This window comes from Salarias fasciatus, chromosome 7 (genome assembly GCF_902148845.1).
Source record: "Salarias fasciatus chromosome 7, fSalaFa1.1, whole genome shotgun sequence".
NCBI lineage: Eukaryota > Metazoa > Chordata > Actinopteri > Blenniiformes > Blenniidae > Salarias > Salarias fasciatus.
Genome location: NC_043751.1, coordinates 16,764,049 through 16,787,819, shown reverse-complemented (window position 1 = coordinate 16,787,819; position 23,771 = coordinate 16,764,049). Strand labels below are relative to the sequence as shown.

The window sequence follows — 23,771 nt, the reverse complement described above, 5'->3', positions numbered from 1 at the left end:
GAGGGGGCGGTGGGGCGGGGGAGGGTGGGGGATCGGGGAGAGGTGAGTAAGAGATGAGTCAACAGTCCTCCACTATAAGATGTCCTGATGGAGCCCAACAGTGGCAGACACTCCGACACCAACCGAGGTAAGGTCAACTCTCCTCTCCGTCTCTGTGCATCTGGGAGTCAACTCTTCCAACTTGCCTGCTACATATACGTGCATGTATACGTTTGTGTGTGTAAACTAAGTGACCACTTAACTCTTGATTTTTGAGAAATTGAGCAAAGTTGTTTTCTCTTTTATCTTCATAAAGCATGGAGTGTCAGTCCAATAGACTTTGTACCTTTTACAGTCGCAGGAGTCTCCATCACAAATATTTAATAATTGATATATAACGGTAAACTGGAAAGACGCAACACTAAAAGCATTTGTATAAATTCTACTAATCTGTGTCTATGTCTTTCAGGAACATCAGCGCTGCAGTAGATACTGAAGTACTGGAATCATGGACGTCTCCCTGGTCCTCCTGCTCTCTCTGCTCCACGTTTTGAGCACCGGCACAGCAGCTCCTCTGCCAGCAGAAGTTGTGACCATGACTTCGAAAGTGAAGTGGATGGCAGAGCAGCTGGTGGTCCGCCTCAACAAAGACTTCAAGGTAGTGACCGTGCTGCACTCTGCGGAGAGAGTTTCAACAAGTCGGTGCACTTTTGACTTCAAGGTGTCGTCGGTCTGGTTGCAGGTCCCTCCCGGCCTGACGCTCAGCCCCCCGGTGAACGACCTGGACGGCCTCTCCTCCGTGGTGGCCGTCCTGGAGGGGTACAACAGCCTGATCTCCGACGCCCTCGACGGCGTCTCTCAGATCAAGTACGACATCTCCTCGCTGGCGGGCTACCTGGGCCAGTGGGGGCAGAGGCACTGCAGCGAGCAGCGGCCCAAGCCGCCGCTGCCCGGGGCGCTGCAGGAGCTCCAGAGGCAGAAGGAGTTCATCGACACCGTGAGCCTGGAGGCGCTCATGAGGGTGGAGGCGTTCCTCAATCTGCTGCTGAAGAACCTGGACACACTGAAAACCTGCTGAACAGCAGACTGCCAGCAGACTTTGTGAGTTACTCGCCCTGATTGTTATATTTGTAAAGTGATTTTATATTACTGCAAAAATGTATTTTCAAAAATGCATTTATTTATACACACCTTGTATTTATTTCTATACAGTAAACAAGTCTATTGTAAGGATCGTCTTTTATATGCACATATGAAGCATAAATGTATGTTTGTTTGTAAACCGAACGGCTTTCAGTTTGTTTTACGACACCGCTGCTGTGTCGAAAATCTGTGTAATGCAAAGTGCTGCCAAAAGAAATGTCACAATGCGCCGTCCCATCATCCCTGGAAACTCCAGAACCAGACTGAAACCTCGCCAAGAAAGACTGACATTTGTGTAAAAACCAAAAAAATAAAGGGGAACTTTAGTGCAATATCAGCAGCTCTTCCGAGACAGCTATTTCTATCTGTATGTAATATAATGTATATTTTCCAACTGTAATATTGTTTTTTTTTTTTTTTACAAATGTCAATAAAAGCTTTTTGTTGAAATGTCTGTTTTTGGGAGATAAAGAAGAAGAGTTGGAAATAAACACATAAAGAGGCAGCCTGACCAGGTGGATATATTACACAATGAGTTCGTTTTTATACCATTTGTGTGCTCAGGGTACAGGAGTAGGAAGACGTTCAAGAAGTTTTTTTTCAAATTACTGCATTAATCAGCTGAAGAAACTGAGAAAAGGAGACAACAAACATGTCTTCTATTAACTTCATTTAGTTTAGAAGGAAACAGGGATGTGAAATAAGATAACTTGCCCAAGGAAGGGTTAAATGTCATTATTTTCATTAAAAAAAAACTAAATAAAACATGTATACAAGACAAGTCGATCCTTACATATTTAAAACATTTATTCAGAATAGAGGAACGGAGACGCTCTGGATGAAGTTTCGCTCATTTACTGTACACTGTGACACAAAACTGATGTGAAATTAAAATGTTCATTGAAAACCTTGTGGTCTCAACTTTACAGAACCACAATTCTGTCTCTCTCACTCACACACACTCACTCAATACCAGCATTAGTTATCAAACCATTTGTTTCTCTTGGCAGCGAAGTCTTTGCTGCCGCCCATCAGTTTGCTCTTGTACTTCTCCACCAGGCTGTCAAAGCGGTCTCCCTCCCGCTTCTTGAATTGCTTCTTAGGCGTCTTGACCGCCTGAAAAACCGGCAAACAAAAGAGTCACCTTTATAAATTCTTCATCTAACTGAGGGCTATGAGAGGATGAGTGTTGTGGCAGGGGAGCATTGAAAACATGCGTCTCCGTCTCAGACGTACCTGATTTCTGAAGTGTGTGGGTTTTCCCATCTGTCGCCTCTGACGCTGGTTCCTGTTGGGTCCAGGTCTTCCTTTCTTGGGCGGCGCGGCCTGCTGCTTGCCTTTGTCGCGCATTCTGCAAATTACAGGCCAGAATCAGTCATTTGGGCCTGATGCGCCTTACAGACAACCAATCAATCTCACTGGATGAAATGGGAGTCGTCACCTGAGAGAAAACATTCTCACTGTGTCTATTTATCTGAAATTTTATCTTATATTCAATAATAATAAAAAAAAAAAAACTACAATGCATCAATAAAGTTATTGCTGTCAATCGAATGATGTGTAGATTTTGCAAAAATGAAAACTGCCATTCACAAATGCAAAAGAGCAAAACACAAACGAATAAACAAACCCACTACCTGATCTTAGGTCCCCGATGAGAAGGCAGAGGCAAGACTTTTCGTCGTTTTTTCCCATTTTCCAAATCTACGTGCTCGACCTCGGGGTTGGTGTGGAAGCCGGAATAACCTCCACGTTTCCTCTGAGGTCCTGAATGAACAGGTGCTCCTGGAAAAATGGGGAACAGGACATTAATAACAACAGTGACATCTATGTTTATCATATTCGGTCTGATTTAGAAAAAGAAAATGCAGAAGAAACATTAATAACATTCAACCTTTCTGCCTTCCAGCCTGCTGTGGAGAAGACTGTGCTTTATTTCCTCCCTGCGTTGATCCTTTTCCAGCTCCAAATTTCTGGCCATCGGGCTTTTGTCCTCCTTTAAATTGTGGATTTCTGGCCATCTCCTGATAAATATCAAGTAAAAACAAACACAAACAAGTCAGTTCAAATGTAAGTTAGTTTGAGAAAAGGATGTTTTTTGTTTCTGAGAAACTGCCACAGAAATGAGAGAAAACACACCTTGTTTCTGTTCTGTCGCATTTCTTTTACTTTGAGTTTCCTTAAATCCTCCAGCGAGAACTCAACTATGGGTCTCTGTAAAAATGAGATACAGCACCAAAAAAATCTGAACAACTGCAGCGTAGAAAACAAATGAACAATGAAATGAACACGTGATAAAAGACATAAAGGGAAGATGTTTTCATAACGCAGGATCAGTTATCTTTGAATTATACTGCTATTTTACCTTATGGGGCCCGAAGATGTCGGGATTGTTGTTGAGGTGGCGAAGCACGGCGAGAGCGTGTTCATGGTCCCCGAACTGAGCGAAGGCGTAGCCCAGCGACTGGCCCATGACCTGACCTTTCTCGGGCTTCTTGTCGTACATGACCCGACACTAAAAAGACACACACACAAAAAACATGAGGAAAACGAGAAACACAAATTCTCCCGACTGGATACAGGTGCCCAGACGTAACAATCTCAACAACAAACACAACTATCCAGCTCCTGTCTTGGTTTATCTGCGGATGTCAGTCATCGCAGCATGATCACCTCTGATATGCGGACTCCCTTCACCCCTTTAAAAGCTTGAAGGCAGAGCGTTCGGAGTTTCTTGCTGTCGACAGACTTGGGCAGGTTGTGGATGCACAGACGAGTCTTTGACACAAACACGTTTAGGTCCCGAAGTTTGGTCCTTTTCACTTCTTCGAACTGGAAAAAAAAAAAAAAAAAAAAAACATAAAAAGACAACACAGCATTTGAAGTATGATGCATTCGGGGATTGAAATCTACTTACTCTGGTTCTTTTGATCATGTCGGCCTCAGAAACGCCCTCTGCAGCCTTGGTTCCAGCACGGATCACTGGGTATTGAGGTCAAAGCAGAATAAACTATATTATATGATGCAAAACTAAAAGAAAAAAAAAACTACTTCTATTGCACTGAAGAAATGTGGCTTTCCTAAAATTTGCTGAATAGACTGTGAAAATTGTGAATTGTGCACATTAAAGCATCATAAATGCAAGTAATAAAACAATATCTTAGAGCTGATGCGTCAGATCCTGATTTTAGAAAGCTGCACTGTTTTTTTGTTGTTGTTGTTTTTTTTATTCCACTGTCTTTCTGCCCCTACACCTGATGACATAAATAAAAGAAAAGCTTTTACTCACGTCCTTCTCTGGCCAGGTAGAGGTTCCTGCTGCCCGTTTCTACTTTGGTTTTATTAACTTTCAGCTTGACGGCATCGTCTCTGCTCACCGCTGCAACAATCAGCAGCTTCCTGCCATCAGCACGGACGCCGCCGTTCTATGTGAAAGAAACCAGGGTTACGACAAGACGGCGCCGTCAATTTGTCACACAAAACAGGCAAACATGAAAGACCATTTGTGGTTAATTCTATTACCTCTGCTGCATCTTGAGCTGCAGCTATGCAGCTATCAGCTGCCTCTTTAGTCTTAAACTGGGCAAACGCACAACCTGGACAAACAGAAAACAAATACAGCAAAGTCAAACAGGACGATCACACAGAAACCGATAAATATGTCCACACTAACCCTGCACTGAGTGAAAATATCAGAAATCAAACAAAGTAAGAAGAGTGTTCAGACTGAGCAGACTCATACCTTTTGAATGATCTGTGTCTGGATGGAGAACAATCTTGATGTAGTTCAGTTCTCCAAATCGCAGGAGGACCTCCTCGAGACCCTCCTCCTCTGTGTCAAAGGAGAGGTTCCTGCATCGGTCACAATTAAAAAAATGATCATAAGTCAAAAGTAACAGGAGCAGCTGTGAGAAGAGGGCGACGTCAGCGAACAGCGGGTTTAAGAGAAGAAAAGATTCGCCAACCTGATGAAAACTGTTCTTCCCTCCTTCACATCTGAAGGAAGCTGCTTCTTCACAGTTTTCTTCTGAGCTGGAGAGGAAACAGACGGACATGACGCCTCCAGAGGAGCACCGAGGAGGCCGATACCACTCAATGCAAAGAAATTACGGAAATATGAGAAGTACATCTACCTGATTCATCTTCATCATTTCCGTCCTCTTCCTCACTGTCATCTTCATCATCATTTGCATCAAAGTCACTCTCATCATCATCATCATCTTTCTCCTTTCCCTCATCATCTTCCTCCTCCTCGCTATCTTCTTCCATGCCATCATCTTCATCCTCTGATGATTCTTCGTCCTGCTTCACAGCTGGTTTCAAACTGACCCTGGAAAGGTTTTTTAACAGATTTAACATTTTATTCAACCGTTTGTTTGTTGTCAACAGGGGTAGACGGAGTAAAGATGCATACTTTTTCTTCTCAGATGTTGCTTGGGTCTTTTGTTCCCCGTCTTCTCCATCATCATCATCACTATCGTCATTATCATCATTATCATCATCGTCATTACCATCATCATCATCTCCAGAGTCACTTTTGGACTTTGCAGTGGTCTCCTCTGTTTTATTTTTGTCTATCACATGAAAAGGACAGCACAGAGCACTATCAGCTTGCAATATCTAAAACATTAAACACCTGTCATTGTTTAAGTCTAACAATAAAAGGTACCTGAAGTTGAAGGTTGCTGCGTAGCGACATACTTCTCTTTCGTTACAGCCCAGTCGACCGCAACCTGACGACCTGTTCGTAAAAACATTCCACAAACAAAGTGACGCACAATCCCATACTGTGACCTGAACAAAAAGACGTGCCGCTCACTGACCTTTAATCTCCTTCAGGTTCATTTCGCTGAGTGCTTTTGCAGCACCAGATACAGTTTTAAACAGGACGAAACCGAATCCACGCATCTTTCCATCTGTGAGAAAGCATTTCTGTTGAAAATTAACTCGATCAAAACATGAGTTATTCGTCGCCCAGATGGACGAGTTTTTACCTGGTTTAAGAGGAATGTAGGCATCAACAACAGTTCCAAACTTGCCAAATATTTCTTTGAGCTCATCTTCTGTGCACTGTAACACAACGCACCACAAGCAAACGTTTATATTTGAAGTGTGTTTCTGTCCATTATCAGTGTCACAACATATACTTACCTTAAAACTGAGGTTCCTGATGATTAACCTGGCTTTCACTGCTTTCTTCCTGCTGGCTTTGGGTTTCTGCTCGCTGTCTTCTGGAGCTTCACCGGACTCTTCTCCTGCTGAAGGGAGATGAGGTGAGGTTATCAGGTGGACATGCTGTGGGATTCTCCTCAGGGTGATGCTCGAGCACAGACCTGCTTTCTTCTTCTTGTCTCTCATCTTCTTCTTCGCCACAGACAAAAACAGCTTATGTCCATCATAATCTTTGACTTCTTTCAAAGCTCGCTGGGCATCTTCCAACATGGAGAAGGTGACAAACCCGTAGCCCTGACATTTTTCAGCGCCTGGAGAAAAAAAAATAGCATTGAATTTAACCTGCAGTGCACGTGTTTAATCACTACACAAACAGTTCACATTCAGGAAGCTCTGGTTCGACTCTGGCAGCCTTACCTTTCTTTTTAACGACGAAGCACTGCTTCACGGGACCGATCTCTGAAAATATTTCCTCCAGCCGTTCATTTGAAGCCGAAGCTGGAAGAGAACCGACGAAGACGGTCGGCGATGCCATGGCGCTAAACTCTCCCTTCTCTCTCCGCCCTCGACCTCCGCACGACTCCGACAAGTGAACCGCACTTTGAATTAAAGTCAAACTACAAATCAGAGGCACGTAGAGCGGTCAGATGACGGTTTATCCCGAATGGCAAAAGCTACCGAATCCAGTCGCATGTTTACATGTGGGAGCCGCCATCTTCGAAATGTGGCGGAAGCTCTTTATTCGCAGGAGGTTTATCTGTGGCGCCCCCTACTGTCCCGGAGGGGGTCTGCCAGAGGGCCATATTTAAATTAAATTAAATTAAATTAAATTAAATTAAATTAAATTAAATTAAATTAAATTAAATTAATACATTGTCTCAACAGTCACAACAGTTGTCACTGTCTACCCACAATTCATCACTACTTCCATAATGATGTTGATTCTTGTGCAAAATCTCCAACTGCAAAAACTTCAGTTTTATTCCCTGTGAGAACTGAATAAGCTTGTTTCTCTTTGGAGTCAGTTCAAGAGCTTATAAAGAGTCCATTTTCCTAAATCACTGGTTTAAATTGCCAACTGGCCAAGCTGAAGTTCACCGTATTTAGTTGGTGTTGCAGGACTCAATAGCAGCTTGAATCTCAACCATATTGTCAAGGTCTTGAGCTTGACTCGATTTCAGCCCCTGTCACAGTCTTGGGATGCTCCCGTCTTGTATTCACCTTGGCTGAGTCTCGGATTAAGTGATTTTGACTAAAACTCTGAGTTATGCGATTCTTCTACGATTCAGTGTTGTGGATTCTTCAATGTGATATCACAATGTACTAATTTCCAAGTGCATTATGCTTTCTTGTTGGGTCCTAATTGTTAATGTGATATTTATGTTCCTTCTGGAGAGTTGTTGGTTCGATTTGTACATTATTTCGGGTCCAGATTGGGTGAGTTTTCATGTTCTCCCTGTGTATTGGTTTTCTCCAGACATTCCACTTTCCTTCCCAAAAATTAAGTGTCTGTTTCTAAATTGAATACAGCAGAATATAATCATTGACATTTCAACTTAAATCCTTGTATTTGTCACAATGAGGACTGTGTTGCATGTTTTCCACCAGCAGGTGGTGCTTTAGGTGGGATAAATCACATTTCAAAGAATAAGAAATTATAAACACAATCTGAAAAAAAGGTGTTGGCTTTAAAACTGAAGACTTTTTACATCCATGTTAGCTCATAACTGATAAAAAAAAAATACACATCACAGTAGTTATGTTCTCATTTATTTAATAAAAAACAAACAATGCTTAAAAAAACGAAGCAGTCATGATACATTTGCATGTTTAAAATGTTCAAGTCATGAAGCACAAAGCTTGACACAGGTTGCAGTTTCACTTCATTTCAAACAATCACGATTCAAATCCGTTTCTTTTAAATGGACACGTTTCTAGCCTTTATGTGATGAATGATGTACATATCTATGTATTCGCACATAAAAATTGTGGGGCTGTACAATAAGTAAATTTTAAAAAATTGTTAAAAATCTGAACACCACAGAAAAAAATAAAACCAGTTATTAACTTATTTAACCGTATATGTGGGATTGAAGATATTCAGAACATAAAGTTTTGCAATTTGCATTTTTTAAACGAACATCTGTTGCTGAGGTGAGTCTATAGCCGCAACACCTTGCTATCCCAGTTATTTTTCACCAATTTCTTTTTCCCAGTCTAGTTCTGACCACCTTTGATTAGAAAAAAAGCCCTCCGTTGAAAATTTTTTAATCCGTTATATAAAGAGTCAAGAATGACTTGAGATTTTATTTAGTCAGAAGATAGTTCCCAAATTACCTCCAAAAACATATTATGCGTTTCAAACGATCAAATTACAGCTTATTCAAAGAATTATCCTTCAAGAAATATAGAAGCAAAGCCCTTTTTGTTCTCAATTAGTGGATTATATAAAAAGAAAATCTCTGGCTTTCGAGAAAACTCACAATATTGTCATTTTTCAGTTTTATGTTCTATTTGGCAGCAGCGGCTTGCAGGTTCAAATCCCTCTGCTGACAGAAGACCGTTTTGGTCACAAGGCCCTATATGTCCAGTTCAGGTTAAATACAGGAGTAAATTTTTGAAATGGATCAGTAAAGTATACTTCATGTGACTTCTCAACACACTAATTTGAGAGAAATTGACATTTCTGAATTACATGTATTGAATACCTGTAGAAATGTTATGATTTCAAGAGAATATTGGAGCCCATCCACAAATGAATCTTTTAGGCTAGATATTCTTCTGTATTATGTATATTATCTTTAAAAAGTTTCATGTGTTGACCTTCAGAATAATAAAGTACATGATTCCCAGAGGGGAATTCTTTTACAGTGTTACAATGTTGTATCCCAAACACAAATATATAGATTACCCACTAGTACCAGTCGCACTAACAGCTAAATATTCCATTCCTCAGATAGCAACGTAACTATCGACAAGGGTAGGTGATACACAAGTTTTATCCAGGAAGTGATACATGTCAGATACGAGACGTTCTGCATTCTGTAAAATATCTCAGCATTGCTTGTAAAATAACGTGAAAGGCAACGGTTAATGAAAGACAAAGAAAGACCAAGATCCTATAGTCCAACACAAACACACTTACAGGTCATCCAGTCTGGTAAACAGGAACGTTTTAAGTCCACTTTTGATGCTTTCCAGAGTCTGTTGCACTCTCAGGAGGTGCGTTTCACAGACGAGGGTCTGCAGACTAGAAAGACCGACATTCATGCTGCGACTCTTTTTTTCCTGAGAAGATTGAAGACGGTTGTTGAGTCGCTCCATGTCAGAACAGGGCATTGCCCTGAGGACGGACTTGTAGTCCATTCTTGAAGTGAAGTGAATGACCGACTGATGGAAGCGTCTGTCCCTCGTCTTCCTCATCAGCACCCCGGTAGTCCAGTTTAATCCACAGTCCAATAAATTGAGGTAACTGATGATTGTTGGTGTGAATGTGAGCACACACAATCTGAAGACGACGCCATCCACTTCCCTTCCTTATTTAAGTTAGAGAGCCACACCCCAAACATTTCACGTTCACGCCAAACAACCGATTTAGGATTAATTTATTTTTCCTAGTGGTATGCCACGTAAATGGAGTGCACACATTTTCACATTGCCAGACTACCACACCGTATTACTTCTCCTTTTCTTGTTAGTCACCCTGCTGGTGGGAGGTCTCATCCTGGGGTGGCAAAAAAGCGCGGCAGTGGATCCCAAACGCTTATCTCCAACGCCAAGCTGTACCATCTGTTGCCCCGTCAGCAGGCGGGCGGTTTGACTTCATATAGTTTTCCCCCACCGTCAGTCGCTGGTGAGGCTTGAAATGGCAATGGTAGCCTAGCGGTTGGAGAAGCACACTTAAAACTGTAAGTTTGCAGATTTTAATCCCACTGCAACAATAACAACTTCATAAATCAAATATTTTAAAGAACCATTAAAAGTTATGTTGGTAAAAACCTCAAACATTTTAACGCCTATGTCAACAAAGACATAGTTGTGCTTTGGGAAAAACTAAATATCAAGACTAACATTTAGATTAATATTTGTAAAAGGTTTTTAAGAAGTTAGGAGGGAACCTCTCAGGACAGACATAAAAGCTTTGGGGGGTTTGTGGCGGGTGCTTCAACATTCAGAGGTTGAAAATCGGGTCTTACGACGCTTCAACTGTGTCAGTCTTTAAAAAGTTGTGCAAGTCTTGAAAATGTGCATCAAAGCTACTTTCCTTCACGTACATTTGTAACAAACCAGACTGAAAGAAGCCTGAGATTTCCCCCTTCAGTACTTGATTTTGTGAAATCTTACATCTTAGCCTTGGGCTGGCCGATGTAGATGGAGTGCAGGAACATATTCAGGGTAGTCAGATACTCCTGCGGGTGTTTCTTTAGGTGACCCGCGTGTACGGATTCCTTCCACTGCTTTGCTGTGACATCAATCCCACGCTTCCTCCAGTAAGCGATCAGTTCCGTCACAACTTCGGAGTCACTCATCACGTCGTTGTCGCAGAAGAAGAACAGCGCGGGAGCTTTGACTGGAGTGTTCCAAAACGTATCGATTCCTAAGTTGTAGTAGTCGACCGTCTGTTGTCGGAAAGTATTGAAGTAAAGCAAGCTGGCTTTTTTCAACAATGTGTCCCAACGAGGAAGTACCGTTTTACCGAGACCTGAGAAGAGAGGAGGAAAAGAATTGGTCACAATGAAAAACCAATTTAACGTGCAGGCGTCACCGCGGTTGATTATATGTTACACAGCCACATCAATATTGTTGTCCGTTGCAAAATGGGATTGTGTGACGCAGCAGCAACACCCCAGTTTGATCTGGAGGCTTGGACTGGAGTGAACCGTTCAGTTTGGACACGCCTGACTAGAAATGTGGAAAAATGTGAATTGACCAAGACTGTGGTGACTGGTCTTGGCCACATGTGCCCTCTGCAGGCATCAAGTGTAGACGATCATCCAGTATCCTCAGCATGTGCCCAAAAAAAGAAAAGTTTAGGAGATTTCTGGGGATGAACTTTGACTCAGAATAAAGTGACGTGTCCTCACATTTGAGTCTAACTACCGGTTGCTGCAGTGGGTGGAGGCAGACTCCTGTACCAGGTCTCCATGCCTTTCATACCAGTTTTTCCAGACAGTAGTTTAACTGGTTTACAGCAGGATTCTTTAATAGGGCGTGTTAGTTTTGTTTTACAGGTTTCACTGATGACTGGATGTGTTGAACTGCGTGAATGCCGACCAACCTGCGGCCATCTGCTCCACAGTGCCCAGCACCAAGCTGTCAAAGACCTGGCCTCTGATCCTCTTGGTGAACTCTTCATACTTCTGCACGTCCTTCGACATGTGCACCAGCAGCTGGGCGAACGTGTAGCCTCCGATGGAGAAGGCGTGCACGAGTAGCGGGCGGGACACGAAGCGCTCGGTGTGGAGCAACTCCAGCAGTCTCTGTCCGCGATCCAGACCCCACCGAGGCCACAGGAAATCCTTCACCTGGGAAACACAATGTTCAGTCTGTTTAGTTATTAACCTTTCACAATGCCACAGCAACGCTGCATGCTGGAGTATCGCTGAGAAAATATGCAAGAGAATGTTATTCTGGGTTGACCACAATCCATAAAGTGAGACAAATAGAATTAAAGAATAAAAATTAAATGGATAGTGATGAATATAATGATTTCAACTGAAGTCTTTGGATCATGAGCTAATATCAATGTGACATTATAGTTTAAAATTCTCTAAACAAAAGACAAGAATGACTTTCAGTAACTTTCCATTTCTGTTTTACTGTATTGCTGCATGTATTTTGGCCTTTGAGAGAAAGATATTTAAAGAAGTATAACAATCACTGAATTCCCTTACACAGAACACCGATACCAGCGGTACAAAGTACAGCATAACAAACAAAAGCAAACACAACAGCGTTTGAAGAAAATTCTCACAGGGCCTTTCAATGGAATTAAACAGTGTAGGATGAGGTTGCAAGAGCAGATCACGTGATTGCCCACATGTTTGGCTTGGCACAGGATTTATGGCTGATGTCCTTCTCTGGGGGGCACGAGGGGAGTCTGACGTCAACCCTGACCTTACAGACAGAAACAAGCTTGCGACCTTTAATGCATGTATAATGTGACAATACATGGTATGTTGGGTCTTGTTGGTATTAGAATAGTCTTTGTCTTTAATAATAAGCAGGCATGTAGTCGTAATGTTATCGCGTTCCAGATATAACTGCAGGGCAACTGTTTGACCTTTGCCCTGTTCATTCTGCCATTGGTTTGTTTGCAGTTTATATGTAGGTTACACCAGTGTTCTACCTCTGAGGTTCAGCATTTGTCTGGTAAAAAAAAAAAAAAATGCAAACATTTCATAGTCACTTAGAATAAGAAAAATTCAGATAAACAAAACTGAGAACTGCAGAGAGCATGTGGATTTCATTCAGGGTGCCCTTCAAAGATCTTTGGTAAAAACTACACAACATACGTTTGAAAATCTTCCATTTATGGAAAGGAAGAAAAACTCATCCTGTTCGGCCTCTGTGCCATTTGCATCTACGCTCCCTGTCCTCTTATCTCAAATCTTTCTCTCCGAGGGCCAGCAGGCAGAGGGAGGCAAGGTGACAGTGACAGAGTGGGAGGGAATTCGAGCGGTCAGGGAGCCGTGCATAAAAGTCACAATCAACAGAAAAAAATTTGAATTAAAAAAAAAAAAAAAACTTGAAAGAATGATTTAAAGGGGCTGTATCATGCAAAATTCACTTTTTGTATGTTTTAACCTCATGTTAGTTATGTACTCACCAAAAACACCCCCAAAGCATTTTTTTCCTTCGTGCCTGTGTGTTTGAGCTTTCCTCGTTTTTGTGCTGCTCAGAGAGGCAGCCCCTCCCGCACCCGTGAAAATGGTCTGCTTGCCCATGTTGACGTCACACGGAGAAGATGGCTCCCCTGAGCCCCCCCCCCCACGCCGCCCTCCCGCAGGACCTCGGTAATCAGCGTTGCCGCTTTTTGTATCTCCGATTACGGAGATAAACGTTTTCTCTTCCGGGTTTCAGAATTAGCCCCAGAAAATCTTTTATTTCACACAAAATGACTTTTCCTTAGTGCCAAAAATAAACTATTACCATGTTAATGCCATTTCTAGGGTTTGGACGAGCTAAACAAGCATGATACAGCCCCTTTAAATGTATAAAATTTAAATGGAGGGGAGATAAATCCATAATTATGGTGTGATTTACCGTTATTTCTTTTATTCCCTCCATATTTTATACTTGTGCCTTTTAAATTTGTCCTTTTTCCCTACGTCCGCACCACCACCAAAACAAACTCCCTGAGCACTTTACTGTATTTGGCAATAAACCAGTTCCCGATTCCAATTCTGATAAAAGTTAGGGGACAGACTGACCTAAATCAAAAGTTACAAAATAACTCCAAAGGTCAGGCCTTAATATGAAAGCAGCCCAAAAGTTATTTTTAAATATTAACTCTGATCCTAAAAGAGCAATCAAAACTTATGCTGTGAACTTAAATGGGAAATTATCAACCGTTACTTTCGCAGACTCATTTTCCTTTGAGGTACCTTTTCAGTACTAATAAAAATCCTAAAAATGACAGATGGGAAGACCAATGGAAATACAACAATGTCCACGTTGCTTAAATTGTACTCAGTTACACGTAAATATGTTATTAAATGTGTGTGAATGGGTGAATGTGTTAATGCAGTGTAAAGCGCTTTGGGCTCTGTCAATGCAGTGTAAAAGCGCTATATAAGTGTAGACCATTTACCATTTACCATTAAATAAATACTCCAAGTATTTATGCAGTTGATCGTTCGATTTGACATGTTGTACCTTTGCCCTTCCTGAAGCAAAAGCAGTATGGGATTAAAGAGCTGGCTCAGGGGCCTACAGTGGTGACCTCTCAGCATTGGGATTTGAACCAGCAAGGTCACGAGCTTGTTTCCAAAACCTTTAGGCCACCATTCAAATTACTCCAGTATTGGTTATCTTTACAATACACAGAGTATGCATTTCGATCAATGTGCCTGAGGGAAATAGACACATTTTGACACAAACTGTTGCAGGAATCAAACAGTACAGTATGTCAAGCAAACAGAGCTACGTGCAGGAATGACACAAATATGGTCAGAAAACGGGTCTAGACAAAAAGCTAGGACAGAAATTAGCGCAACACACACACACACAAGGCTGAGGACAGCACATGTATATATACTGAGGGTGGGCTTTAAATGAGGCAACACTCGGGGGTGATAAGGGTAAAGCAGCACAAAAGGTAATATAAGGACACAGACACAAGGAGATAAGGTATATGCTAACGCAAACTATGGGCTCTATGCACAACTCAACCACTTCCTGAACTTCAGGAGGCTCCTTGTTTCCTGTCTTTCGTGATAGGATGAGCTGATTAATGCAGGTGTGTCTGAAGTTGTTACAGAGGTCAGACACACCTGCATTAATCAGCTCGTCCTGTCATGAAAGACATGAAACAAGGAAAATCCTGAAGTTCAGGAAGTGGTGAAGTTGTGCATAGAGTCCATAACCACCATATAGGACCGTGGGTCTATAGTGGAAATATACTAGGAACACAAAATATAACCAGAATAGAACATGATGTAAAGAAAAAGAACAATGAACACAGGAAAAAAATAAAATGAGAGTAGCAACACCTACATTCTAGGTTTGCTCCTACGGTCAACAAATGTACACCTAAAGTACACATTTCAAAAAGTGAAGATTGCATCAAATCCAAGGAAGATTACTGACTTCATCAATTCATTATTTTTCCAGGACTACTTTATCCGCTTGGATTCCTGGCAAAGACAGGATCACCATCCAGTCTCTCAACGTTAAACACAGAGAGGCTCACATTCAAACCCAAGTTACGTACTGTAGGAGGAAATTAGGGAAAACCCATGCACAAAGAAAGAAAGCAAGCCTGTTAATTGTAAGGTGAGGCAGCTGATAATTAAACCACCTTGCTGCCCAGTGGAGCAAATGTCATGATGTACAATAAATTTAACCTATTATCGGTCTGATGAGGTTCTCATTTCTTGGCATTTCCTAAACTTTACCTGTGAATTGATAACAGATAATGTAATCATGCTAAACACTGAGGAACAGCTGCTGTTCTTAATTTGAGAGTGCACATTAGTGTCATGATTATGTTCAGCTTTGCTTTGGTAAAACATATTTACTTCTCTGAGATCACCGGGAAAACTCAAAACAGGGAAGAAAAAGATTATGAAAACTGAGAGTAAGATATATACATCTACACAATATTGTTTTTGTTTTGTTTGTTTTTTTTTTTGTTTTTTTTTTTGGTTTACATAATAGAACCAATACTAAGTTAAATGGATGATTTATTTCTGGTTCAAAAATCCAAACATTAATAAATACTGTTAACTTTAAATGGCCAAGTAAAGGAACTGGAGCCTGTGGCTTTCTTTTATGTCTATCCTTATAAATTTTACAACAACCTAGATTAGATTAGCAATTTGAAAACAAAAACACAAAACATCAAAAGATTAAAGATCACGGGGGAACGTCTCTTACCTCACTGTCCACCACCAGGACATCAAAACCGGACTGAAAGTAGATGTCACAATACTTGGCTTGAGCTTGTGGATGTGAGAACAGCCAGGGCAGCATGAGCAGGATGGGCTTCGACTCCTCCGGGGCTGGACGGAGGCGTCCCGCAGCGCAGGAGGTCAATTCATTCACGTAGAGCGTGACGTTTTTCCCCAGGCGATGGGTTATAACGCCGGTGGAGCCCATGGCTGCCCGGGCGAGCATCAGAGCCGCTGTGAAAGAGAGGAGGGACGGGTCGTCACACCCGGCACATCCACACACACGCCGCCGTGTCCCGGTGTGTGTGTGTGTGTGTGTGTGTGTGTTTTGTCTCCGGCGCCTCTCAGGAAGCACTTTGAACGAGCTGCAGGCGCACGCGCACACCGAGCGGCGCCGCGCCGCGCCGCGCCGTGACGTACAGTGATTCACTCACCTGCGGGTTTCACTTTCGAGCTTCAGAGAAAACAACAAGTCGAGCTGTTCTGAAGTTTTATAAGCGCTCTTCTTCTTCTTCTACCCTGCTGTCTGCACGTCGAGTTTCATGTCTGAAGGCAGACTGCTGCCCTCTTCCGGTCAACCGGGGTCAGACCATGGGCCACTTTTTTTTATGCTTCAGTAATGAGGCAATTCACACCGATCAACATGAAGAGAACAGAACTGGGAAACAAGAAGATTAAGAACAAGGAAACAGATTTGAAACATTAAATTAAAACAAAGCAGACAAGGATAAAAACATAAAAGCAACAAAATAAAATTGTATCTTAGTTGAATATACACTGCAGCATAAAAAATGCTTTAGTTATTGAAAAGCTCCTGCAATGTTTGCTGAATGCAATATTAAAGCAGTTTTGCATGCTTAGTTCCAACACTAGCCATATAAGTAAGGTTATCTGAGAAGTCTGGATGGCTCATCATGATATATTAAAACAAAACAACAACAAACACATTTGTTGAGGAAGCAGTGTTTCTAGTCACTGTGGAAGTCCAAGGCAAGAGGCACCTGAGGGAGTGCAGAGATGATGCAGTGGAATGTTTCTCTAACTGTGCAGATTCAGAAGCTTTGTTTGTATCGTTTTGCAAGACATCTGGGCATGTGGAGGCAAAGGAGGTGGGAGGTATGCTCAGGATAAGCATGAATGGGGACAGACATAGTCGCTCTCTATTGTAAAACATTGTCTCACTCACTGTCTTGTGTTTTTCCCCTCCCCCTTATCTTCTTGAGCTAAATTTTCTTATCTTTTTAAGGACACACACACACACACACACACACACACACACACACACACACACACACACACACACACACACACACACACACACACACATGCACTGCATCACTTCACGAGACATGTTTTTTTTTTTTCCTTTTTTCCCAGGTCATGTTTAATGGGACTCAATGTGCAGCATAAACATTTATCTTGCTCACATCCATTATCCTGACCATTGGCATTACTTGCTTTTATCCTCTTCTTTGCTTACGCAGCTTTGTTTCTGAGTCTTGTCCCGAGCGTGCCCCATCCCTGTTGGAAGCCCATCCCCTGCTGACATTGTCTTGTTGGAGGATAATTTGTGAAAACAGAAATGTGTTGCTCAATGACTTCAGTTAGAATATGTATGAGGCGGCAATAATGTGGCCATGTCCCGGACTGAGCTCATTTGTTTGCCCTGCCATTGTTGCTCATCTAGTCCCTTTAGTTACGGATGGGTTGATGTTTTCCTGTGTCCTCACCAGTCACTGGTTTTATCACACCCTGGTGTGACTGACTGATCTGAATGAGCCCTCACTGTTCCACAGGCTGCACTGATATTTTTTAATCATAGTTTTATGAGAAAAAAAGATGGATTTCCATACATTGGGAGGTTACTGAATGACTGCAAAACAACATTTTGAATGCTGTTTGTACACACAACTCTTCATACAACCAGTCCTATATACATGTTAATTACCTTGCTGTGCTGAAGCACCTCTTATTTACATGTTTTAAGATATATGTTGGACGGACTAGTTTAAGTTACACTATTATTTGTATTCGTCAGTTTTCACAGAGTATCAATCTTCATGAATCATGGGATAATCAGTCAATGAAAACTTTATCAAACAACTTTTTGTGTTCTTATGTAAGCTTGACGGGAAAAAAAAGTCTGCATATGTGTTAAACTCACTGTTTCCAAATGCATCCTTAGGTATGTGGATCAGCGGCTATTTCCGTCCTCTCCATGGGAATTGAATTAGGCCATGAGGTTACTGGATTTCCCCCATTGGGCAAAAACAGCTCACGTGAAACTGTCCAAAACATTACAAACAGGAGGTAGTGAAGAAATTCAATAACATGACACTATTAACGTCTTCCAACCCCAATAGAACAAGGTGACAAATGGGGCTTGTTGAATTGCTGCAGGCCCATAAATAACCACTCACATGCATAATAGATGTATACAGTAAATATTCAGCTTCACCTAATGCTGCTGTTGTTTCCAACAGAGCACTTTATGGAATGGTTTTAACTCTTGGTTGTAAAGTATAATCAATGGCATGTATTGATCTGTGGCACGGTAAAGTTCACATAGGGGTACTGCATCTGTGTTTGGTGGAAAGCGCTATTTTGAAAATTTCCTCCATTCTGTTCCTCGGTGATACGTTCGTGTCTTCTCTTCGCTCCTTTTCTCCTCTCCTCCCTGTTCCCATCATCACGTCGCCTCAGATTGAGGAAGATCTCAGACAGCACTGTCAGATCGGTGCAGCAGCAGCAGCAGCATGAGGCAGAGCGGGGGTATTCTAGAGGAGGTGGGGTCTGTCCCATGTGTCGACTGCCTGATGGAGAGGAGAGGGGCACAGCGCAGTGAGTATGAAAGGACACAGAGTGCAGTGCAGACACAGGACCGCAGACATGCAGCAGCACAGAGCGGCATATATGTTTAAAGAGGCTGCAGCAGAGTGGGCTATTAATGAGGTAAGGAGGGGAAAAAAAGGAGAATGGCTGCAACACTCGAAGCAGCTGTTTGCATAATGCTTCTTTTTATGTTGTTTCATTGTAATGCTTGCTCTACGTACCCGTGCATGTGCTTCAGAGGGAAAGCAGTGTTGGGGCTTCATTACAGTGTTTAAATAGTCATTATTATTGTTGCTTTCATTCATATATTTGGCATTTTAGTTGTCCCTTTACTTGAGATCTGCTTGTTAATGACTGATTTACTGCACATATGCTACAATACCATTTGTGGATTGAACTAATTGTTTTTGTGATTTGTCTAATTTCCCCAGGTGTGCTAGGAATGACATCCTTGGACAGTTAAAATCATGGACCGATCAAACATGTGACTGACCTCCAACTCCGAGTGACTTGTGGTGGAGTTTGCAGACCCTCACCATGGTCTCTCTGTGGAATATTTATTCTCTTGTTCTTCTCTCCTTGCTTCTGTCACTCCTTGTCAAAGCGTTAAATGGAGAAAATGTTGAAAAGACACAAGATCCTGGCATTCGCCCAACAGTGTGGTTCCTCCGACAGCGCTTGCAGAGGCCTGATAGATCTGATTCACTCCCCATGGGTAATCCCATCACCGGACCAGAGAGTGACAGAATGGGTCAACCTTTGAGCTGGATCTTATCATCATCAGAGGAGCATGACGGACAGGGTGTGATCGGTGAATACAGTGATCTACAGGAGAGCACCGAGACATCTGTTCTATACAATCAGAGAGCCACAGAAGACGCAACATCTGAGTGGAGTAAACAAACGACAAGGTCTTCACCATCTGACTCCCATCATGAACAAACAAAGTATCAGTCAGCTGAACCCACCACCGCAACCTCGCTTTTGCATCCTCCACAGACGGGAGAGAGTCGGCTAGTATTTCCAACCATCCAAAATAAGATGACTGATAGCCAGTTTCCTTTTCGTCTGTCTGGCTCAGTAAAATCAAACAAGCAGGATTCATTGCAGCCTGCTGGACATGGTCCGAGCACAGAGCACCCTACTGCTGCACAACCCACTGACAGTTTGGGGTTGACCACAGGCATCTCTTTTACCACAAAGGGAAAAATAGATGGGATAACCATTGCTGCAGATAATATTTTATATCAAGGAACTGTCAGCAGGCAGCCTGGCAAAGGTAAGAATGCTGTCTTAAGTTAAATGTATAGCATTTTGAACGATCTACATTTAACCAGAGTTAAAATAAATGTCTTATCACTGATCAGAAATTCTAGAGTAAATTATTGTTGCAGGTATGTCGTTCAGAGAATACAAATCTGTTTTGCTGCAGTATTTGTAATATGTATTCTGCTGGCAGATCAAGCTGACTTTACCCTACTTAGTAAATATCCACGTCCTTATTTTCTCTGTTCTTTCATCATAGATTCCCTAATTCAGTCCACAAACTCTGACTAAAGTAAAAGAAAATACATTGTTTGTTCACATTGCAGTCAGTGTCCACTGCCTGACTTCAGAGTCAACTGACTAGTGTACACATACAGTATTTACAGCACACACATTGGCACTGGCTTGTCAAAGTAAATGATGTGTTTTGATCACAAGCTGTGGGGGAGGAGGACTTTGACAGAACTGGGTAAGAGACTGTCCTCCTCCCACCTGTGTATTCACTACCACGCAGCAGTCCGACAGCTGCATCACCAAAACAAAACCATCTACAGTTACTACACATACTGTAAATCATTATGTCTCCAAAGAACTCTCTATTAAGAAATTGGCACAACGTGTTAGTTGCCTCAGTACATGTACAATTGACAACCAGAAATAGGACACATTCCAACAGTCGGTTCTCTGAGTCAAATGGCCTCATATAGCTCAAGCTAACTATTATTTCATCTCGGGAGTGAGACATTATTACATTATTGATTGGATTCATAGTCAATGTTGTTCACAGATGTCTTTACAGACTCTAAAATATAGCATGACACCTACTAACCATGCTTAATAATAGCCTCAAAAAATGAGAGCACCATCGAGGTCAATACTGGCTAATCAACCCGCATTTCGCTCTTTCACATGAACACATTCACACACACACACACACACACACACACACACACACACACACACACACACACACACAAGTTGTTCATGCTGTCGCTCTCTGTGTGACCTACTTAGAGATTCCATTTGCAAGCCCGGTCTGTTTTATTATGGATTAACTTCACACGGAGTAGATTCCTTCCTGTTCTCTTGCTGGAAAAATATGGACAGTGAAATCATCTGTTTTGTCTGATTTAATGTTCACAGTGAACTACATTAACTTAGCTAAAAACAGAAGTTCAGTATACCACTACTGACAAAAATAATCCCTTCGTTTGGGTAGTGTATCGCATTTTGTGAAGGCAGTTTGGCCACATACTTGATGTGCATGATCTGCCAGTGCAGATGATGTGATCTGCGCGCTTGATTTAGCAGATACTTACCAGTAGGCATCCTTCCTAAGTGAACCTGAACAGATAGGAGGAACAACAGTGACTCACCAGAAGAGGGAATCAGCAAACGTTTGGTTAGAAGCTTTGTTTCCAAATCTCTCGGCCAATACTGCACCCCTCACATAATCACATAATCATTGTGACAAGGCTAGACTCGTGATATCTTGTTGTGGTCATCAGCGTGCCTTGTTCTCTGTTTGCGAAGCTCAGACACATTTTAACCTTCTGCTGTCTTTCTAGTTACGCATGGAATACTCATTGTTTATGATGTACTTGTTTTGCAGATGACCATAAGAATGATGAGCTGCATGTTTCAAGAACCAGTGGCTCAGGCTTGCTTGATGGTCACATGGACACATCTGTCACGACCTGCAAAACAGTGAATCAGTCCTGGACTCCCACATACCCAGAAGACCTGGCTTCCAGCGAGTCCCTGTCCCCCTTTGCAGCTCTCAGTCCTGTACTTCTGGTCCCTCTATATTCAGACTGGAATTCTGCCCTGGCAACATGGGGGTTTGCCTGGGAGGCACACATCTATGGCTTAGGTTCTATCTTCACAGCATTTTGCCTTATCTCAGTGGTCTGCTTGTTAGGCTTGCCTCTGCGGTGTCCGCCAGGAAGTCCCTACTTTACACTGTTGCACTTGTTCATACTTGCATTTGCCGGCATCCAGGCTTTCTGTTTGCTCTATGATGCTTACAGTTACCAGGATCGCCTTCCACCTCTGGTCTCTGTGCTGCTTTACGAACTGCAGTTCCCCTGTTTGATCTCAGCCTTTTCCCTGGCCTTCTTTCTTCTTTCTTTGCGCTCTCGCATGTGTCTCTCACTCCCTGTAGCTCTTTCTGCCACATGTTCAGCCTTGCCGCGGCCTTGCCTTTTACTGTTCATGTCCATGTTACACTTCATAATTTCTCTTGGGTGTGTTGGCATTCTCCACGTTTTCCACAGACTCCCGGTTGTTATTCTGCTCTTCCCTCAATGTCTGTTTGTTTGTCTCACTATCTTTCTTTTTTGTTCCTACCTCATTTTCTACTGCTTAGCACAAGTCAATACGAAGCACATTTACAGGCTGAATGACAATGGTGAGAGTGGTGAAACTTCTGAAGCAATACAGCCCACAATTTGTCCTTTTGCCAAAGTGGAGGACTGGGAGAGGGCAGCAGGAGCTGCAGTAGGAACCTCAATGTGCTTGTTAGGGTGTGGAGGCTTTCAGCTTTATGGAATTCTGCATGCTTTTGGTTTTGGTGGGGTGGAAGGCTTTGGGTTCCAACCCTGGCCTTGGTGGGGCTATCAGGTTGGATGTAGAGTCTGTGAGATAGGAGTGAGTCTAGGTTTGTCTCTCATTGCAACGCACCCTCTATTCTGTCACAATAATTCCTCCATCAAGACCAGAACACATTCCCGTCCAGGGTCTTGGTCCCGCTTGTCCTGTAGTTCCCCTCTACGAGGACCTACTCTGCCCCAAATGCGTGTTTCAGATTCTCCCATCCTCTCCTCTCATGATTCCTTGTGCCAGGGTAAGCAGGAAAAGCTGGTGGTCTGTGATGTTGTCACCAACGGGCAGTCAGAGGCTCTTCAACTTTGTTCAATGGTAGAGTCTCCTGGAAATAGACTAGATAATAGTTCAAAGCTCATCCAAACCAAAACGGTACTACCTCCACCAACGTCTCCATGCTTGCCATTCCAAACAAAGAAAGCAGCTAAATCTCAGCTCTCATCTCTGGATAGTTGGGGTCTGGAAAGTGACTCGACTGTGGACTTAAGGCCTCCATCTCCGATAGACTTGTCTCGCAGTATTGATCAAGCTCTCTTCAGTGAATCCCTGTTTTCCCACAGCATCTTTGGTTTGCCGAGAGTGTCCTATGTGTCTTCAAGCCTTTCCCTAAACTCTCCTAGCCAAAGCACATCAAAGCAAGAGCCGAGCTTGGGGGGAGACACTCTTTACCGAACCTCCTCTTGTGGTGATGTAGATCAACAGAACATCCTGTCCAGTTCCAGACCTTCCCAGCCTCATGGCCAGATGACATCTCCCAGCAATGCGCCAATTTCACCAGAGCAGTTGGACTGGAAAGGGAGTGTGACTGGTTCAACCCAGGGCCTGTGCAGCCACCCAAGAGTAACAGCAAAGTTGCGATCAAACTCTTGGGCTAACAGAGGGCAAAACTTTGCTCAGAGTAGCCTTCCAAGAGCGATCCCACACCTGTCCTACCACAGGCGTTACCGAACCCTCAGCTTAGCCTCCCAGGACAGTCAGGGCTCTGGCCGGTTAGCAGGGACCAAACAACTGAGTGAAAGCAAACAGCTGGAATGGGATCTGGCTGTGCAAGCTGAGTTTGTCAATGTGTGCAGACAAATTGATGCCTTGAGTATTTGTAGTGATACCATTGAATTGTAAAGCACAGTTTCAAATGTGATTGACATTCAGTTGCATTTGTAT

General features: G+C 42.6%; 4 protein-coding genes across 5 annotated transcripts; 2 read left to right on the top strand and 2 right to left on the bottom strand.

Annotated features, from left to right (window-relative positions):
* The first annotated feature begins 108 nt into the window (after positions 1 to 108).
* On the top strand, positions 109 to 1,970 carry LOC115392402 (leptin-like). Its single transcript, XM_030096994.1, has 3 exons — positions 109 to 127; positions 449 to 637; positions 722 to 1,970. Exons 2-3 carry the CDS (start codon positions 488 to 490, stop codon positions 1,055 to 1,057), a joined length of 486 nt encoding a protein of 161 aa, XP_029952854.1. The 5' UTR covers positions 109 to 127; positions 449 to 487; the 3' UTR covers positions 1,058 to 1,970.
* Positions 1,962 to 7,012, bottom strand: rbm28 (RNA binding motif protein 28). Of its 2 annotated transcripts, none has more exons than XM_030096991.1 (20): positions 6,712 to 7,012; positions 6,456 to 6,605; positions 6,274 to 6,380; positions 6,117 to 6,192; positions 5,946 to 6,038; positions 5,792 to 5,863; positions 5,537 to 5,696; positions 5,256 to 5,452; positions 5,088 to 5,154; positions 4,865 to 4,974; positions 4,645 to 4,718; positions 4,412 to 4,547; positions 4,040 to 4,104; positions 3,796 to 3,954; positions 3,488 to 3,637; positions 3,262 to 3,336; positions 3,017 to 3,146; positions 2,760 to 2,907; positions 2,359 to 2,473; positions 1,962 to 2,238 (listed from the first exon to the last, which is right to left on the bottom strand). In XM_030096991.1, the coding sequence occupies exons 1-20, from the start codon at positions 6,827 to 6,829 to the stop codon at positions 2,101 to 2,103; spliced, it is 2,340 nt and encodes a 779-aa protein (XP_029952851.1). In that variant the 5' UTR covers positions 6,830 to 7,012; the 3' UTR covers positions 1,962 to 2,100. The 2 variants fall into 2 exon arrangements, with proteins under 2 accessions (XP_029952851.1, XP_029952852.1); XM_030096992.1 differs by having other exon boundaries at positions 6,274 to 6,377.
* Positions 7,013 to 8,053: 1,041 nt separating this feature from the next.
* Positions 8,054 to 16,446, bottom strand: LOC115391382 (transmembrane protein 53-A). Its single transcript, XM_030095618.1, has 4 exons — positions 16,343 to 16,446; positions 15,895 to 16,142; positions 11,573 to 11,819; positions 8,054 to 10,996 (listed from the first exon to the last, which is right to left on the bottom strand). The coding sequence occupies exons 2-4, from the start codon at positions 16,132 to 16,134 to the stop codon at positions 10,635 to 10,637; spliced, it is 849 nt and encodes a 282-aa protein (XP_029951478.1). The 5' UTR covers positions 16,135 to 16,142; positions 16,343 to 16,446; the 3' UTR covers positions 8,054 to 10,634.
* A 2,207-nt stretch (positions 16,447 to 18,653) lies between these two features.
* LOC115391585 (uncharacterized) lies at positions 18,654 to 23,230 on the top strand. Its single transcript, XM_030095856.1, has 4 exons — positions 18,654 to 18,749; positions 19,172 to 20,019; positions 22,769 to 22,851; positions 23,171 to 23,230. The coding sequence occupies exons 2-4, from the start codon at positions 19,278 to 19,280 to the stop codon at positions 23,228 to 23,230; spliced, it is 885 nt and encodes a 294-aa protein (XP_029951716.1). The 5' UTR covers positions 18,654 to 18,749; positions 19,172 to 19,277.
* The last annotated feature ends 541 nt before the right edge of the window (positions 23,231 to 23,771 follow it).